At 41.7% G+C, this 20453-nt stretch overlaps 1 protein-coding gene across 4 annotated transcripts; it reads left to right on the top strand.

Moving 5' to 3' along the window:
- The first annotated feature begins 473 nt into the window (after positions 1-473).
- On the top strand, positions 474-20222 carry zc3h4 (zinc finger CCCH-type containing 4). 4 transcript variants are annotated; one of them, XM_022198068.2, is made up of 14 exons: positions 474-799; positions 5426-5735; positions 6729-6836; positions 6943-7141; positions 10501-10655; positions 11149-11245; positions 11347-11483; positions 11585-11689; positions 12216-12327; positions 12981-13090; positions 13291-13760; positions 14536-14834; positions 14945-15193; positions 16420-20222. In XM_022198068.2, exons 1-14 carry the CDS (start codon positions 720-722, stop codon positions 18093-18095), a joined length of 4107 nt encoding a protein of 1368 aa, XP_022053760.1. In that variant the 5' UTR covers positions 474-719; the 3' UTR covers positions 18096-20222. The 4 variants fall into 4 exon arrangements, with proteins under 4 accessions (XP_022053760.1, XP_022053762.1, XP_022053758.1 ...); XM_022198070.2 differs by lacking the exon at positions 474-799 and adding an exon at positions 919-1716; XM_022198066.2 differs by lacking the exon at positions 474-799 and adding an exon at positions 1757-2112.
- The last annotated feature ends 231 nt before the right edge of the window (positions 20223-20453 follow it).

Below are 20453 nucleotides of genomic sequence, written 5' to 3'. Positions count from 1 at the left end.
TGTTTGTATTGTTACTGAGGGACTGAATTTTACGGTTGATGCAATGCAGGGAAGTTGTAGATATTGTATTTCAGCTTTGCAGATATTAGCAGGGTAGTCTGGTTACTATCTCAATGTGGAGCCTGATAAAATCATTGGTTGTTGAATTTTCTGTCTAAGTTTTTTTTTTAATGATAAACACCACCACACACCAAATAGTACAATTTTATTTTATTTACTATTTTTTGTAAACAACTGCCCTCTTATTTTAGCATTATAAACACTCTCTGAGGGTGAGTCCTGGATTACACAGGTGGATTTCACTTTTAAAAATATCATTAATTATCTGTAATTAGTTCATTACTTTGTTATCGATGTTTGGTTTGAAAGTGCGCCTGCGAGTCAACCTCGGGGACGTATTTACCCTCTCAGTGCGCTACTCGGTTATTTCCGTGAGGAGCGTACGTCATCCTCGGTAAAGCCCGCCCTTTTTCTGTTTGGAGAAGACAGTCGGCCATTTTAGGCTCACCAGTCGTCATTTCACATCGCTACAGTAGGACGGAGAACGTCAGGACTCAATTTCATCAAATTTCTCTTACAACTGTAGTGGAGAATTGTCTACTATGAACTGAATCTCTTCCTAAAATCAAAAACAAGTAGATCCTAGTGAAGTGACGCATAAGCCAGTAGGTTTCAGTGTCGAGTGGTAATTTTTTTGCACCTCAATGTAGCTAGAGGAAATGGCTGTGGAAAGCATGACTGTCCATCCAAACTCCCCAACTACCAACCACGAACACAACAGTCTCCTGACTGACGAAAGGTCGAGTAATTCTACAATCATATTTAAATGAAATTATTTATTTGTCCTGTGCTTTTACACAAAAAGCCCGGGGTTTCTTTTTCTTTTTTTCTGTCAGAGGGATTAAACTCGCCTTTTCTGGAAAACAAGTACAGAGGTAAAGAACGCCATGTTGACACGACAACGCCAACTGGGAGGCCAAATAGCACCTGGGATAACGTTATTCCCTGTGTTTTTATTACGTTGTCACAATCAACGATCAATCGACTCAAGCAACTTTTCCGAAGAAAAAAAGATGAGGTCGAAACAGCTGATCAATTATACTTTAACTGCCATACTTTGCCAATTTCAACGACGACAATTTATCGGTTAACTACTTTCCCATCGTTTCTTCAGAACAGTTAACTAATTAATTCAGTTAATTTTGTGGGTGTGTGTGTGTGGTGACCGTTGCTGAAATGTCGCAAGTGGAAAAAAACAATCCAAGCGATTGTCTTTTGCTAAAGGTGGGCCTGTTTTTTCAGGCTAACTTAGCAACATTAGCTTGTTTGCTAACATTAGCGACTAATGCCATTGGCAGAGAGCGAGAGAGAAGCTAAGCTAATGATGGCTAATGGCTAGCGGTTTCGTTGAATGTAATTTGCAATTCGTCGACGTTTCCAGTCTCCGCATCGCTTAATTAATATAACGTTAAGTAACGACGTAAAACAACTTCTAAGGTTGTTTGACTAATATGCGTTTTTAATTTAACCAAAACCCATTCAACTGTAATCGTCCAGTTGGCGGTGCGAAGCAACTTGTCGCTCCATTAGCTCTACGCAATTAAAATTGTACTTGAGTCGTCGTTTTTCTAGTTGTAAATAACTCTCGTAAGAAAGCTTAATGTAGCTCCCGAATACCCTTAGACACCTGGGAGCTCTCCCTCTCAAGACTTGAAGGTTAGTAGTCTTAAAATTGGTTGTTTTTTAAAAATTTGAAATAGTTTCGGCTTATCTATTCGGTAAACGTAGCTAGATATATAAACGTACAGCATGTTGGTCATGAATATTTATCTAACATGTCACTTTTATTCACAGTCGTGCCCACACTGACTCGTCCCAAAACATCCACAAAAGTCCCCCCCCAAAAATGTGTAAAACGTCTGCAAAGCATCCCAGAAGTGTTTCAAGTCAAACACAAAGTTCCCCCTTTCCACAGTCCCCAGTTGGCAAAATTTGCTGTACCCAGTTGGCCCCACTTTCAAGTCCCACAAACCCCACTAGAGTCCCCCAAAAAGGGTTAGGGAAACGTTTTTCAATGGTTTTGAATGCAAAATGTGAAGAGAACCTATCACAGTAAGTATTCCCCATTTTAATCATGGCCCTTTGCTTATAGGATTAAGTTATGGACTCATCCACTGAGCTAATAATGTACCATAGTGCATGGTAAATCCTTTGATTCAATCATCCTTAATGGACAGAATGATCATGTGCTCTGTTAAACTTTGAGAACTTCTCAGCTGTCTTCTAGTCAGGTGTGTTGAGAGATTTTGCAGTTTGGTGCAGTGTTCATAGATAAAAACTTTTTGGTGACATACTGCTCAGGCTTGGACTTTAACGTGCTCACTTGTCATTGAAGCTTTTGTAGGGTCTAATCAAGAAATCACTGAGTAAATAACAGTTTTTCCTCTCCACAGGTCTGCTCAGTGTAAATGTGCGTTAATAGACATGAGCTATAGTAACTCTTGAAGTTTGTGCTTATCTGACTTGGTAAAATATCTCGAGCCGAGCATAAAGTTGTCTGGATGGAGTTTGTTTGCATTTCAAGTTTTGCTCCAAAGTGGCATATTGTTGGCAGCAGGTGATGTGTGTGTCGTATCCCAGCAGGCTGGAGAGGCCACGAGCTTCAGGCCACAGTGAATCCCAGCCACCCCCCCATTCACGGCAACCTGCCTCCATAATACAGCCAAATCCCTGAGCTGTGATACAGAGCCCTCCACCGCTACATGACAGATTCACGGGTCTATGTGCCTGAATCTGGCAGGTTTTGATTAAAGTGCCAGCACATAGCACATGCCAGTAGTAGGGAAAAAAAGAGGGGTGAGTTGGCTGTGGACATGTTACCCCTGAGTTTGTGGTGTTTGGATTCAAAGCTGATGGCTGGTGCAGGAGAAAGAACCTGCCTGACTGTAGAAGGTGTTGAAGATGTGGACAGATTCATGGTCACAGTAATCCTCTTTTTGGTTCTTCAAGACTTTTTTTACGTCATGATTGATTCAGTTTGAAATTGGAAAATGTACCCTACTTCTAAGTATCTGATACAGAGTATCTATTTAGAGGCCGTATTGCCAGATAACACAGCATAATCTGCATTTATTCTTTTATTTGGAGCTACTTTGCTCAACTTTGTTGAGCAAAAGTGATAAAAGTAGAACTTTCAGTAAGAGCATGACAAGTTTAGAGTTTCACTGGAGCTCATGTTCCAGTGTCAGATCAAATATAAAGATAGATTTTGTTGTTTGTTTTGGATTGTGTGCTATAACAAACAGCAGATAAGTGGATTTTGTTTGGGGAGTAACTTTAAGCCGTATACCACGACATGTTCCAAAAAAAAAAAAGACGGGCTTTCCTCGGTCATCTGGATAACTTTGCTATATAAAACCCAAAATACTGTCAAATCTGGAACCACTCCTGATGAAAACTTAACTTCTCTTGGCTTTGCTCAACAAAATTATCCAGATAACTTATTTCCTAATCATAATCTTAGTATTGATAGCAGTCACAACCTTGGATAAAACTCCGATGCAGCTTTCAAACATAGTGATCGTACCGAGTTGGTTTTCTTCTTTCCGAAAACACAAAGTTGTGCAGAGTTGTGGCTCTGTTTCCGAACTTTCTGCAGATGAACTCTGTTTGCAAGGCAGAGATTAATTAGGGCTGATTATTTAGCTCCCCCCGCCCCGAGGAAGCGGGTATGCTGAGGATGTGGTGCGGTGGAAGCCTTCGGTGCAGCTGACATTTTGCTTCAAAGCAGATCGACTAACCCACCACCTGCTACGTTCACAGTGTACACAGTTCACCGTGTGCTTTTCATAGGACCAAAACTGTATGGCAGCTGTGTGAATAAGTGGAATCCTGTTCTCATCGTCCTGGCCTCAGGCATCACTCCCAGCCTGCTGCAAATGCTACTCGGGTGTTAGCCTTTCTCTGAGAGCTGGCACATATTTTCTCAAAATGGGAGTGATTTATACTTGGGTCTATTTGTTGTTGTTAAACTTTGCTCTCTCTGTTGATAGCCTATGCCTTAAATCATACCACATGATCTAACTATGGCAAGATAATGTATGCTCAGTAGCTGGTTGTGGATAAAAGTAGCTCCTCTTACAGTAGAAGGACGTTATGATTGTTATTGTTCAGCCTGAGCAGTTGACTACAGTAACGCTGCATGTGGTGATCCCCTCAGCCTTTGGCATTTAGGCAGTTTGATGATGTAAATGTGTGTGGATGCCCTGCAGATCACGGCTTGCATTGATTTAAACCAGTTAGGCTGCATTTTTACAAAAGTAGCACAGAGGTTAGCATCAAGGTTAAGTCCAAGCTGATCAGTGTTACGTTCTTCTTGACTGTGTTGAATAGATATGTAGAGAATGTAGAAAATTCCTCTTGATTCCACGAATTTGTGTGTTTTCAAAGCGCCTTTGTTGAGTTGTTATCCTGTGGCAGCTTGTTTAGCTGTAGATATGGATGCATGAAGATGTAACATATTTATAGAGCAGTGTTGTTCATATTTGTGTTCTGATTTAGTTGTTTTTCTATTAGCAAGACGATATATCCTATTCAATGTGCGTGGTTTCAGTTGTGTTCAGCATTTTTAGTTTAGTCTTCACGTGGCTTATTCAGTTTTGCTTGATTCCTCTGAGCATTTTAGGTGTTTTTCATGTGGAGTGTTTGAGGAGATTAATATATAATGTAGTGAGGCATGTGTGGAAGCTTTTGACTCACTGTTTAAACATAAAAAGCGCCCATGAGAAATTAAAAAGTTGTGCCATTGCAGCTAGTAGAGACACAGACGCACCAAAAACATAATCTTTTATTTACAAATCCCCAATCAGAGTAAACAGCTAATCAAACTAACCTTTGTTCCGTCTGACGGTGTGTCAGGTTTTCACCCAGAATACGGAAGATAGTCCCCTCGGAGCTGTTTAATATAAAGAATAAGCCGACTTAAACGATTCTCCATGCCACAACTTGTTACTAACTGCAAAAAGTCGTCTGACATTATTTTTAAAAAAATTTCAACCTCAAATGTGCGTTTCAGTCAAAAGTCCACCTCCTAGTTTTGAATCTAAAAACCCCCGTTTGATCACAAAATAAAAACATTTAAATTGGCAGCAATGCTTTGTAAATCATTCATCCTTTAAATCTAGACTTAATGTCTGAACTTAGATGGTTGTCAACTTTACCAAACCTCTGTACTTGTTTTTCATCTGATTTATCTGCAGGTGTGTATAAAGAAGTAAATAAGTCATTTTTGTGCTTTTTTTCCCCTTATTTTTTTTATTTTTTAAATAATTTTTAAAGGTTGGTGAGATGGCCAGCCGACCGAGCCAAAACAAACGAGAAGATGAGATATGTAACTTTCCTCCGTTTGCTTTGTTTCCAAATACAGGCCAGAAGATGGAGAGCTGGAGGAGGGTGAGCTGGAAGACGACGGGGGAGACGTCGAGGCCGAGGAGATGGGTGGAGGTGCGTCTGCAGCAGTGGCAGGAGGAGGAGGAGATGGGGGTGATGAAGCAGGAGGAGGAGGTGAGGCGGGAGGAGACGGGGCGGTGGAGAGGCCTCGGCGAAGTCGGGAACGCCACGCCAGCAGCGACTCGGACGAGGAGAGAGCCCACCGTCGCAAGAGGAAGCGGAAGAAAGAGAGGGAGCGGGAACGGGAAAAGAGGAGGTCCAAGAAGAAACGCAAATCCAAACACAAAGTAAGAAGAATTGTCGGCATCTAAAAATTAAGTACCACACTGGAGAAAATGCCCCTCTCAAAACAAGAAAAAAAAAACTTATTTCAAGGAACTTTTACCTTGAAATATGGGAAAACATCTGCCAATAGAACAAGTGAAAAATGGCTTGGTAAGATTTCTGGAAATAAGATATGATATTTAGAATATTGAGATCTTAAAATTAGCTGGGAAAATTTATTTTAAGCTACATTTTACCAGATTGTCAAACATAGGTGTCTTAAAATATGTCAGATATGCTAAAATATTAGTCGTTTTTCACTCAGAAATAGATTTTTGCTTTCATGTAGCCTCCTAATTTGAGACATATGAGCACCAAAAAATACTGTTTCCTTGTCTGAAAAAATCCCCCAAATTTGACAAGAAAATTCTTATATTTTCAAAAAATGAATAAAAATCTTCCAAAAAAAAAATCCTAAAAATATATATATCAGTAAATCGTCTGAAATTTTCTCTAAGAACATTCACATAAAAATCAACCAAATTCCAGTGCAATTCGCTGGATTTTGGTTGATTTTTTTTTTTTTGGGTGAATGTTCTTAAGAAACATTTTTAGCATTTCTTTTTTTCCACCAAAAAATCTTCAAAGATTTCCCAAAAATGTTGAAAATGTGGACATCAGGAGTTGTACTGTGATTTTTTTTTTCACACATTTTCAGACTTTAAAATGGGTCGATTTGACCTACAGGACGACACGAGAATTAAACTTATTTTGAGTTTTCATGTAAAATTCAACTCAAAACAAGATAATTTCAAGATTGTTTGACTTAACGAGATATTTAAGATGCAAACAAGTCCCTCCATCTGCTGAAATGTCACTTATGTGAATTTATCTTAAATCAAGTGGGATGAGACATTTTGACTAGAAATAAGACAAATGGACTTGGTAATATTTTGAGTTTTTGCAGTGCAGTGTGTTGTCTTTCTTTGTCTTACGCTTGGTGGTTTCTCGTCTAGCGTCATGCGTCCTCAGATGACGACCACTCAGACTACAGTGACGACTCTGACTACAGTCCCAGTGAGAAGAGGAAATACAGAGAATACAGCCCCCAGTACCCCCCGTCTGTAAGTCTCAAGAGCAAACATTCCCCACATGTGCAATAAACTTTGACAGTTTTATGTTCTGTGAAGCTAACTTATCCTTGTTTATTAACATTTGATGTGCCTGTAGTCTCATGGGGGCTACGGCGGCTCAAAGAAGGGCTACATGAAGATGGACAAACAGAGCTACGGAGGCTACGACGACTACGACGAGGACAACTACGAGGGAGAGGAGGACGAGGACGTGGGGGACGAAGACTACGACGACTTCACCAAGGAGCTGAACCAGTATCGCAAAGCCAAGGAGGGAGGCGGCCGCGGCGGGCGAGGTTAGTTAAAGCGACTGAGAATGAAAAAATATGCCACATATTCTTCTTGAAGTTCCTCAAATACAGTGTATCAGATGGCAGAATTGATTATCCAAGGTCTCTTTATTTATACTCGTGGGTAGATGAGTGCATTTGACATTCTGGTACAAAACAGACATTGAACCTGACAGGCAGGTACTTCATCGAATGGCAAGACAAGCAAAACAAAAGGTGCTCAGTGTTCCAGTATTCATCAACATAGCAGCAAGGATAGGTAAAAAGATAAGACAAAAACAAAACACAATCTCTGGGATAAAAACCAGATAAATAAAATAAAGTGTAAATGTCATTACTTCTTATTGAGCTGGGAAACAAGTCCTGCAACTTGGGATTATAAACCTCCATCCAGCAGGAAGAAACTGAAATTAACTTCATTATTAAGGATTGATAAAGCCGTCCTCTGTACCTGTTTAGTGTCCAGAGAGGCTGGACAAGACTGTCATTCACTAATTAGGCGACTGGACCATCTCTCTATATGGTTCAGTGAGTTTTCCTCTGTGATAGAGGTCTGACAGACTCGATAAAACCGAATCGAGATTGTTTGGTCAGTGTGTAAAGATGCAAGTTTTCAGAGGCAGTGGTCCCAAGGTATTTATATTTTTAAATGAGAAAAGGTTGTGAAGATGACTGATTGTTATATTTTAACCCTCGAGTCGTCCTGCAGGTCAAATTGACCTGTTTAAAGTTTGAAAATGTGGGAAAAAAATAAATAAATTTACAGTGAAAATGTCCACATTTTCAACATTTTTGGGGAAAATTTTCAACATTTTTTGGTGGAATAAAGAAATGTTTAAAAAATGTTTCTTTAAGAACATTCGAGGAAAATAATCAACCAAAATCCAACAAAATTTGTTGAATTTTGGTTGATTTTTTTTCTTTACCTAAATGTTCTTGAAGAAAATATTAGAACTTACACTGATTGATACACACGTGGACAAAATTGTTGGTACCCCTCAGTTAAAGAAGGAAAAACCCACAATTCTCACTGAAATCACTTGAAACTCACAAAAGTAACAATAAATAAAAATTTATTGAAAATTAAATAATCAAAAACAGCCATTACTTTTGAATTGTTGATTAACATAATTATTTAAAAAAACAAACTAATGAAACAGGCCTGGACAAAAATGATGGTACCTCTATAAAAGATTGAAAACTATTTGACCAGAGTGACATGATTAACTCAGGTGTGTCATTTAATTGACATCACAGGTGTTTCCAAACTCATAATCAGTCAGTCTGCCTATTTAAAGGGAGACAAGTAGTCACCCTGCTGTTTGGTGAAAAGGTGTGTACCACACTGAACATGGACAACAGAAAGCGAAGGAGAGAATTGTCCCAGGACATCCGAAAAAAATTATAGACAAACATCTTAAAGGTAAAGGCTATAAGACCATCTCTAAACAGCTTGAAGTTCCTGTGACAACAGTGGCTCATATTATTCAGAAGTTCAAGACCCACGGGACAGTAGCCAACCTCCCTGGACGTGGCCGCAAGAGGAAAATTGATGACAAATTGAAGAGACGGATCGTTGGAATTGTATCCAAAGAGCCCAGAGCAACCTCCAAAGAAATTAAAGGTGAACTCCAAGGCCAAGGTACATCAGTGTCAGATCGCACCATTCGTCGTTGTTTGAGCCAAAGTGGACTTCATGGGAGACGACCAAGGAGGACACCACTGCTGAAAAAAACTCATAAAAAAGCCAGACTGGAATTTGCAAAAATGCATGTTGACAAGCCACAAAGCTTCTGGGAGAATGTCCTTTGGACAGATGAGACCAAACTGGAGCTTTTTGGTAAGGCACATCAACTCTATGTTCATAGACTCAAAAACCAAGCATACGAAGAAAAGAACACTGTCCCTATGGTGAAACATGGAGGAGGCTCAGTAATGTTTTGGGGCTGCTTTGCTGCATCTGGCACAGGGTGTCTTGAAAGTGTGCAAGGTACGATGAAATCTGAAGACTATCAAGGCATTCTGGAGAGAAATGTGCTGCCTAGTGTCAGAAAGCTTGGTCTCAGTCGCAGGTCATGGGTCTTCCAACAGGACAACGATCCAAAACACACAGCCAAAAACACCCAAGAATGGCTGAGAGAAAAGCGTTGGACTATTCTAAAGTGGCCTTCTATGAGCCCAGATCTGAATCCCATTGAACATATGTGGAAGGAGCTGAAACATGCCATTTGGAGAAGACACCCATCAAACCTGAGACAACTGGAGCTGTTTGCTCATGAGGAGTGGGCCAAAATACCTGTTGACAGCTGCAGAACGCTCATTGACAAATACAGAAATCGTTTAATTGCAGTGATTGCCTCAAAAGGTTGTGCAACAAAATATTAAGTTATGGGTACCATCATTTTTGTCCAGCCCTATTTCATTAGTTTGTTTTTTTAAATAATTATGTTAATCAACAATTCAAAAGTGATGGCTGATTTTGATTATTTAATTTTCAATAAATTTTTATTTATTGTTACTTTTGTGAGTTTCAAGTGATTTCAGTGAGAATTGTGGGTTTTTCCTTCTTTAACTGAGGGGTACCAACAATTTTGTCCACGTGTGTATATATATATATATAGAATCGCTTTAGATATTTTTAGGATATTTTTGGAAGATTTTTATTCATTTTTTTAAAATATTTACAATTTTTATTCTGATTTTTAAATTTTGCCAAATTTGGGGATTAAAAAAACTTTTAAGGAAAGCTTTTAAGGAATGTGCAGTGTTTTTTTAAAGAACATTTGGGTAAAAAATCAACCAAAATCCAATGAAATTCGCTGGATTCTGGTCGAATTTTTTCCAAATATTCTTAAAGAAAATATTAGAACTTTTACTGATATATTTGGAATCACTTAAGATATTTTTAGTATTTTTTTGAAAGAGTTTTATTTATTTTTTTGAAAATATTTACAATTTTTCCTTTTTAATGAAATTTTTATTTCTTGCCAAATTTGGGGATTGTTTTCTTAAATAAAACTGAAGGAATTTTCTTCCTGAAGATTTTGCATATTTTTATAAATATGGGGAATTTTTTGCTGAACTTTTTATTTTTTTTCGGACAAGGGAACAATATTTTTCGGTGCTGTAAATGAGGACAACAGGAGGGTTAAAAAGGCAAACTAAGGAGAATCTTCAAATAATGTGTTCATCATTATGTGCCTGCTGTTTCACTTACAACAGTTTCATTCACACGGTCGTGTTGAGACAATGGAGCTAATTTGCCAGAAGTCCTCCTATCCATCCAAACTCAGCAGATAAATGACTGACCTGCCTCCGTAGATCACTCTCCTTTCATTCATCCCTTTGATTCCGTGCTTCTGCAGGGGTCAGGGGTCGCATGAAGAGCCAGCGAGGCCGTGGAGGAATGAGGGGAGGGAGGCGAGGAAGAGGAGGAGGCAGAGGAAGAGGAGGCCGAGGTGGGGGAGGAAAGATGGGAGGAGACAACGACGATGGAGACGGCTACGGAGACGACATGGAGGTGAGGTTTAGAACCCCAAACAAAGCTCAGCGTCCGTTTGCTTTGGCCAAAGTCGAGAAAACAAATCTGTTTTTGTGTATATTTCACATGGAAACATTCCAGTAAACAAATAACCTTTGAAGCAGTAATTTCCTTTGTTGCTGCGTTTGAAAAAACTGTTTATTCTGGGATAGATAAACACGCAACATCTGTAGTAGTGGTAGGTAATTTGACAAATTAAACCCCTTTGGTGGGCTACATAAGGAGAAGAATTATTGTCCTATTATAGGGAATAATAATCTAAATAAATTCATGTGTTTTCATCAGTTAGTGCTATCGTTGTGGTCTTGTTTCCTAGAATAAATGAAACTAAGTATGAAATAATGACCTTAAATGAAGTCTTGACACCACCTGCACAAATCTTTATTTTTATTCAGTTAAACTTCATTCTAATCTCATGCCAGAGTTGCATCTTGTCAGATCAGTGGCGCTGATTAATTGACCGTTCTTACAGTACGGGGAGGACGACTACGACAACATGGGGGATGACGACTACGACGACTACTCAAAGGAGCTCAATCAGTACAAGAAGTCCAAAGACAGAGGCAGAGGTTTGTCTTTCTGGATGAAATGTCTGTAAATGAAACTGTCTTTCAGCTGTGATAGCGATATAAAATGCTAAAATAATTTACTGTGTTTGTTTCTGCACCAGGAGGTAAAGGAGGCCGCGGGCGAGGCCGAGGTAAAGGAGGACGGGGTATGATCAGAGGGGGAAAGGGTCGAAACAGAGGGAGAGGAAGAGGTGACATGGGGAACGACGACGACAACAACGGAGACCTGGACAACGGGGTAAAATTACTGTCAAATTAGCCTCACACAGAAAACAAATTGGACAGTCCAAAGCCGGTTAGTGCTCATGTGTGTTTGCTGGTTGTGTTTGTGTCATTCAGGATGGTCTTGGTGATGGAATGGGGAGGAGGAACCAGAATGAAAAGCACCAGGACAAGAAAGGAAAGGCCATCTGCAAGTACTACATCGAGGGCAGATGCACCTGGGTAGGAACAAATGTTTGCTGTCTGTGACTTTTACATTTGTTAAGGTACAAGTTTGCTTTCTGCTCGTTTGTTCATCAGTTGATTTTTTTATTGCTCTCACATTACATACATACATTTCAGCAGCTTTTCTAAATTGCCCTTATTGAAAAGACATTAACAGGATGTTTAAAATTATGTTGTCACAAAGGTTTTCAGAATTTGATACTTAAAATACGACATAGATTCCTCTAAAAGGCTAGATTTTGAGCCCATCTGCACTCAGTGTTAAATCGGCACACTATCTACTCCAATAAGTGATTAAATGTTGACAATTCTCAATGAAAATTTTCAAGTTTAGCTCCAGTAAACTACAGCGAGAGATACAGATTATGAATTAGTTCAAGCTAAGATTTGACTACAGACAAACAGCAGCAAAACAGAGGAATGCTATTCACATACTGTTATTTATTTTAGCCTCCCTGGTCTACAGATTGTCAGTTTGCACATCTCAGACACAGATTTCATTCTATCCTTCTTCAACCACCAGGGGGACCACTGCAACTTCAGCCACGACATCGAGCTGCCAAAGAAGAAGGAGCTTTGCAAGTTCTACATCACTGGATTCTGCGCCCGAGCTGACCACTGTCCTTACATGCATGATATCCTTTACTGCTGAGTCTCTTTCTCACTCCACCAAAGACTGTATTTTAGTAGAAACGTGGATCCATTCATCTATATCCACGTACAGGAGCTTTATTCAGACACTATGCCAGCCTGGATTGAACATTCTGCACTTTTATTCCATTTTTAAAGACCAGATAGTTATTCATTAGTGTAATTTTTTACAATTGTGGCTCATTTTAGATGAGTTTTAAGATGTTTTTGAAACTACTGATTCATTTTACACAGATTTTCAGTTAATTTGTACAATCTTTATCTTCTTTTTTACATATTTGGAGTCATTTTGAAGACGTTTCAAAACATTTTTTGGTTAATTTTCAATAATTTGCGACATTTTTTTCGGTTAAAAATACAAAAAACTGGCGAAAAAATGTTGGTGAAATGTCGACCAAAGACTGTATTTTTAATAGGAGCTAGGCGTCTATCCATAAATATACACTTTAAGGAACTTGCTGGGGTCATGATACCAGCCTTGTTTGAAAAATTTACACCAAAATAATTCTGGGATTATTGATGAGTGACACTTTGTCCTGTAAAGTTATCTCTGACAATATTCAGCAGTATGAAGTTATGTAGTTAACAGGTTATAATTGGTCCTTTTGTCAGCGTTCCTCCTTGACTCTCGTGTTACGTGAATTCCCCTGTAAGCTGTTCCACACCACGGGGAAATGTGTCAACGGTGACGAGTGTATGTTCTCCCACGAAGACCTCAATGATGACACTCAGGAGCTGCTCAACAAGGTGAGGTCCTCCAACTCTGATTTTCAGTAAACTCTGGAGATTTTAAGAAGTTCTGCACTAGTGTATATTTCAAAGAGATTTATATGCTCAAGGTATTTAAATGTCTTGCACACTTTTGAATGTCTACAAATTGCCAGCTGTATTTGCTTTTCCACAGTTCAGATTCACTTAATGTGTTTATCTGTGACCTTGTTTTCCAGATGTTGGCAGAGGATGCAGAGGCTGGAGCTGAGGATGAGAAGGAGGTGGAGGAGCTGAAGAAGCAGGGCATCAACCCTCTCCCTAAACCGCCTCCTGGAGTTGGCCTTCTCCCCACCCCTCCTCGGCCTGTTCCTGTAGACGCCAACACAGGGGCTGGGGATTTCGGAGGGCCTCCTCCTAGTGACTTTGGGGGTCTTCCTGGACCGAATCAGGGGCCAATTCCTGGCAAAGGACCACCGGGACCTGGGCCTATGCCTGGGCCGAACCCCTGTGCTGTTCCGCCTGTCCATGGTCCTGATGGAACTCCCTTCCCAGGTGGTCCCCCAAATCCCAATGTCCCTCCTCCCCACATGGGTCCTCCACCTCCTGGTGGAGGAGGAGGAGGAGGAGGCATGGGGAAGAAGATCCCCTCATTGTTTGAGATTAAAGTTCAGCCGACGGGACAGCTGGCTCAGAAACTGGCAGTTAGGTACGATATCAGAAAACTCGCATTAGGAATTAAAGAACACTTTTTTTATTCCCGTTTGTAGAAAATACAGGCAGTGATCTTATGTAGAGTGAGATTAAGTTAAATCTAAGTTGTAGATGAGAATGCTAGACCTGAATACTTCCACATATAGGCCAGAAAGATGGCTCTGAACATTTGTTAGGCTGCTTCGTTTGGGTTCACTTAGAAATGTCCTTATCTTTTGAAAGAGAATCGTTGTTTTTTTTTCAATGAAGATAACATTAAATGAATCAGCACTATAGTCTAGGCATTGTTAATGTGGTAAATGAGTATTCTAGCTGGAAACGTCTGATTTTTAATGGAATATCTCCATAGGGGTACAGAGGAACATTTCCAGCAACCATAACTCCTGTGTTCTAATGCTACACTGTGTTAGCTAATGGTGTTCAAAGGCTAATTGATGATTAGAAAACCCTTGTGCAGTTATGTTAGCACATGGATAAAAGTGTGAGTTTTCATGGAAGACGTGAAGTTGTCTGGGTGACCCCAAACTTTTGAACGGTGGTGTACATTTGTTCATTGTTTCCAATGAGAATAGTCATTTACCACATCAACAATATCTAGACTGGATTTCATGTTATCTTCACTGAAAAAAAATGCTTTTCTTTCTAAAATAAGGACATTTCTATGTGACATCAAACTTCGTAACGATGGTGTAACTGTTTGTCACTTTGCTCTTTATTCTCACTCGGAGGTCTTTCCTGTAAATCCTAACACATCTTTCGCTTTGAACCAGAAGCCAGACCCCCAGTGGGAACCAGGGTCAGTCCACACCACCTGGACCCCAAGGACCCCCTGGTGCCCTGCCAGCCCGCTTCCCTGCCCCTCCAGGCATGATGTCCCCTGACATGCAGAACATGGGCCCTCCACCCAACATGGGTCCTGGCGGACCACCCATGATGGGAGGCTTTGCGCCTGGTGAAGGTCCTCCACATGGAGGTGCTCTGCCTCCAGGTCCTCCTCAGAGTGGAAACTTCTTCAATAACTTCTACAATCAGCAGGAGGGCATGAAGATGGAGGGAGTGGTGCAAGAAGGTGAGAGTGAATTCAAAGCATTCCAGCAACTGAGCAGTGTGCATGTTTTTTAGTTGATGACAGAAAAATTTGTTGTTGAACTAATGAGGACGTTCACTTCTCCCTGTCAGGCGACAACTACCAGGGGTTTTCTGGAATGGACGAGAGATCAGGAACAGGGAAGTTTGGAAATCAGTCGGGTGGCCAAGAAGGTTCAGCTAACGGAGCCTCGGCCGGTCAGGGAGGGATTTCTGTTCCTGACTTTCTGCCTCCAGCCCAACGTGTTCTCTTCATGAGGATCCAACAGAAGCAGCAGGAGGAAGAGGAGCGAGCTCGCAGGATGGCCGAGGGAGGAGCAGAAAAGACGAAAGACACTGAAGGTAGACGAAAAATATCTGCACCTCTGTGTGAAAATGTAGTTTGAAATTATGAATTGTGTCTTGTGTCCTAAAAATGTCCTTTTCAAACAAATCTTACTTAATTTACAGTCTCTATTGTAAACTATAGATTTGTATCAACACATTTATGTAGTAGAACAGCTTTTATATACATGATATGTTTAGACTTCTGCTAATTGGCTTTTGTTGATTAAATATGACTGGCAAAAGTTTTTTCTATCCCTGGTGATGGTAAGAAACGTTTACAAGGACCACAGTTAATCAGCCAATGTGGTTTAACCCTCCTGTTGTCTTCATTTACAGGCACCAAAAATATTGTTTCCTTGTCTGAAAAAAATCCAAAAAAATTCAGCAAAAAAATTCGCCAAATTTCTGAAAATTTGCAAAACCTTCAGGAAGAAAATTCCAATAATTCCTTAAAAGTTTCCCTTCAAAGTTTTATTTTAAAAAAATCCCCAAAATGTGGTAAGAAATTTTTTGTAAATATTTTCAAAAAATGAGAAAAATCTTCCAAAAAAATCCTAAAAAATATCTAGAGTGATTACATATACATCAGTAAAACTTCTAATATTTTCTTTAAGAACATTCACATAAAAATCAACCAAAATCCAACAAATTTCGCTGGATTTTGGGTGATTTTTATGTGAATGTTCTTAAGAAACATTTCTAACATTTCTTTTTTCCACCAAAAAATTTTCAAAAATTTCCCAGTATTGTTGAAAATGTGGATATCAGAAATTTCACTGTGAAAATATTTTTTTTCCACATTTTCAAACTTTAAAACAGGTCAATTTTGACCCGCAGGACGACACGAGGGTTAAAACAGCTGTTTTCATTTGGTCGTCCCCACTAGTACACGGTGCAATGTGAAAACGCCCAATATCACAATTCTCTGTACAACTTACTGCCATTCTGTTGATCATAACACAAACTTTTTCTCCCTTTACACGCTCCTGTCTTTACTTGCCAACGTTTTTGCTAGACCAGCTGCGTCTCTGAAGGGTGAAAGTCACCTGTTAATGTATATAAATATCTGTAATTATTGATATTTCACTGTGAAATAATTAAAAATCGTGTCATTGTTCTGTTACTGTCTTTGTATATGTACATGAAGATTTGACTTTCCAACATTCTGACAGTCAGTATAACTCTCAGATATGACAGATTCCTTCACACTGACTGTAATGTTACATGTGTTCTCTCCACAGGTGACTCAGGGAACTGGTACTCCAGTGAGGATGAGGATGGTGGAGGTAGTGTAACTTCCATCTTGAAGACGCTCCGTCATAAGACTCAAACTCCTCAAAAGCCGGACAGCCTTCCAAGTGACCCTCGGCTCCAAAAGTCTTCTCCTGCCGTCCCCCCGGCTCGTCCAGCAGACCCTCGCTTGATCCGGGACCCCCGTCTGGCACGTGCTGCTGAGTCGACTCAAATATCCGACCATTTGGCCGCTCCGTCTTCCTCCGGACCGCCTGCAGACCCCAGGTTAGCCAGGCTAGCCGCCGCCTCAGCAGGAGCAACCTCCCACTCATCTTCTGCTCCTAAACCTGAACCTCCTCTGGTCTACAAGCCCCCGCCTCTTACAACCCCAGCAGCAGATGAGGAGGAGACGGAGCGGGTTCTACGGGACAAACCGGTGCCGATTCCTCTGGACCCCCTCATGGGCATGGCTCTGAGAGACCCGCGCTCCCAGCTGCAGCAGTTCAGCCACATCAAGAAGGACATCGTTCTCCACATGCCGGCCTTCGCTAAAACCATCACCTGGTCACCTGAAGACCTCCTCCCACTCCCCATCCCCAAGCAGGACCTCCTTCCCCTCCCTCCAGGCATTCCCCCCGTGTCCTCTCTGGACTCTCGTCGAACTCAGCAGTCGCTCCAGACGTCACTCCCTCACTCACAGCCTCCTCCCATCCAGCCTCCTCCCTCCTTGGACCCTCCCGCTGCCTCCTCCTCCACCTCGACCATCCCAGACTTTGAGCTCCTGTCCCGCATCCTCAAAACCGTCAACTCCGGCTCATCGCAGACGCCTTCCCCTCCTCACCTATCCACTCCTGCTGCACCTTTGTCGCTGCTGAGTCAGCCTCCCTCCATGCCTCCTGCACCTTCAGAAAAGCCTGTCGACCCCCGCATGTCCCGTAAAGATCCCCGTCTCCAGCCACAGAAGTCAGCACTGAAGCAGCCCTCAGAACCTTTACCTCCTCCTCTTCCTTCCACATCTCCAGCAGCAGCTTCTGGCTCCTCTCCGCCTGGCATCGCCCCCTACGACCCTCGACTGCTCTCCTCTGGTGGTTCAGGGCGCAGTGTGGGTCCCGGGGCACCAGGGGGAGCCAGCGTGCTGAGCGGCATCAGCCTCTATGACCCTCGGACTAACAAACCTGGCAGCCCTAATGCCGGCAGCGGCTCCAACAACTCCCCCAACTCAGCCGCCAGCACAGAGTCCAAACCCAGCGAGCCCACGACCAGCAAGCCCAAGTCCAAGGAGCCCCTGTTCGTTCGGAAGTCCGCGTTGGACCAGCCGGAACCAGAGAAAAGTGGCGAGCAAGGAACCGATCGATACAACAGCTACAACAGGCCCCGACCTAAGCCTGCACCCTCGCCTAACTCCACGGCACAGGGAGGAGCGGCTGCAGCCGGGGGGGCCACAGCTGGAGGTCTGGGCGCTCCCGGAGCCGCCGGAGATCAGGGGCCTGCGGGGGTCCACAACCTGCCGGTGTCCTCCCTGTTCGGCGTGGTGAAGCAGGCGGCCAAACCTGGCGGGACGAGCAGCCCCTTCGGAGGAAGCAGCCCGGCGCAGTCGGAGCAGGCGGCCGCGGAGCAGGACAACGCCTCCCTGAAGGACGTTTTCAAAGGCTTCGACCCCACAGCGTCGCCTTTCTGCCAGTGACACTCGTCCTGGAGCCCTGAAGCCCAGGACCTGCTTTGGTTTTGGGCCGTTTTAATACGTTTTGGACGCTGAACAGATCAGTGAAAAACGGAAAAGCGCACGGCGGCGCCTGCCTGTAAGACTGGTTAGGACGAACCTTCGTGAACAAAACACACACACTTTCCCACAGTGTTGCAGATGCAGATTCTATAAGAGACTTTGGGGTAATGGGGAGGGTTTAAAGTGAGATCTCTATTTTAAACAGACTTATTGGTGTATAAATAGATGTATTCTCTTCATCTCAGTGCTTGGTGAAAACAATTATCCAGACAGCGACGATACGCGTTTATATGGAATGCACATTTTAGCTTCACATCTTGTTTCAGTCTCTTTTCTCTTCGGTTTCTCTTTATTTTTTTGTCAGTCTTCTCATCTTTGCACCGTTTGACGTGCTCGTACTACGTGTTTTTGGGCAGTTGCAGTCGGCGGTGCGATAAATGAAAAGATAGATTTCTTCTTAACACATTTGTGGTGTTTCTGTGGTGAAATCGCACTGAAATTAGCACATCGCAAACAAACATGTAAACACATCACTGCCTTCTCTGTCTCTGTTTTCCCTTTACGACCCGTTCTCCAGCGAAATCACACATTTAGTTTCTGTTTACATCACGTTTTCTGCAGAAACTGTTTCAAATATCTGAATATAAATCTATATTCTGCCTGATCTGGTTTTTTTTTAGTATTTATTTTTCTACTTCTTCTTTGCACTGTCAGCTTATGTTCTCTGAGGCTTGTATTGATATTTTTAACATCTGTAGCTCCTCCTGCTGTTCCCATACAGATTCCTTTCAGGTATTTACCAGAACAGGTGACTTTGCTGTTCCTCTGTAACCACTACACCCTTTTTTCCCCCATTCTACACGTTTTGCCTTCAGTAGTCTTGTTACTATGAAGAGAAAAGACTTTCAAGTGAACATTTTGTTTTATCGCTGTGCAAAAGTGGAGATTTCTGCAACTTTAAGGTGGAAAAGATAAAGAGCAGACGGAGCTGATTTTCTGAAGCGTTTGTCGCAAGGTCTGCCGCATCTGCAGCCAAAAAAATCGAACCTGGTTTGATTTTTCACGATCAGAATTGAGCTCTGATTAACCGGAGGACTTTAAAGCCATCGTGTAAATCATTGCTTTTAATTTTTTTTTGATATTATTAACCGCTTTGTTAAGAATGGAAAGGAATCCTACTGGATGAGACTGCAGATTTCTGAGAGCAGGTTGGAGGAACAGGACAATTCGCCGCCCTGCTGCATCAATTTTCAAGCTTTTCGCTCAAGCGTTAGGTGGCACTGTGACAATCAGAAATGACCCACGGACCTAAAATTCACATCAAGTATTGAGCTGTGCAGGGGCGCCCTCTGCTGACAGAGAGAACCATGTCATTAAAATGCACTCAACTAAATATTTTTCAGTTTCAGGCTCACATTTTAAGTAGAAATGTTCTGTTGCTGTGGATTCAGTTTGTACGAGTTGAAGTGGAGGAGCGGTTGTTTCCGTTTAGTGGGACTCGGCGGCGGTTTCATCGTCAGGTGTGTTTGAGAATCTGTAAATGTGGACGTCACAGCAGTGGAAGTTGCAGAACTTCTTTCCCCCCCCACTTCCAGGAGGTTAAGATTGTACAACAGCTCTCAGGATCGTCGTCGACCGTCTCGTGTTAAAAATGTTGATCATTTTAATTTATTTTTTATACTCGGGTAAATATGCTTCCTCACTTTGTCATTTTTGAACTGAGTAATTTTGTATGTCAGGATATGTGAATACCACTCACCTCAGTGGGATGAAGGCGGTCTGTAACGGAGAGGAGAGGAGAGAGGCTTCTTTTGGTTTCTGTGTGTGAAGATTGAGACTAACAAAGAATTCCCTATTTGCTCCCTCCTGGCCAGCCTTTGAAAAGCCTGGCGGGAGGCTGAGTGCCAGCGTGAAAGTTTGTCCTTTCCTTTACGGCTTTTTGTTGTTTTGTATATTTGTTTTAAGTTTATTTTCTCACTCTGTAAATTTGACCAGTATCTTTCCTGTCTTTGGAGGAGTTTTCTAACTGTACACTGTAGGTGAGGCTGTAAGTATTTAAATAAAGTTGACATGTGTTCAACCAGTTAACACGCTGCTTCCTGTGTTGATTCTTGTGGTTCATTTGTGTGTCATGTTAAACCTAAATCAAAATAAACAAGAAGAGCACTCAGAGAGCGCAGTACTCCTCCAACGCTGTCCATTCCATATGGCATTGTCAGAAATGCAGCATTTGTTTATTAGTTATTGATGATCAGAAATTACGGCAGCATAGAATAACAAAATGACCTTGCGCTGAGCACATGCGTGTTATTCATGTGT

This window comes from Acanthochromis polyacanthus, chromosome 13, assembly GCF_021347895.1.
Source record: "Acanthochromis polyacanthus isolate Apoly-LR-REF ecotype Palm Island chromosome 13, KAUST_Apoly_ChrSc, whole genome shotgun sequence".
NCBI classification, from domain to species: domain Eukaryota; kingdom Metazoa; phylum Chordata; class Actinopteri; family Pomacentridae; genus Acanthochromis; species Acanthochromis polyacanthus.
This window is presented reverse-complemented; position numbering and strand designations above follow the sequence as displayed.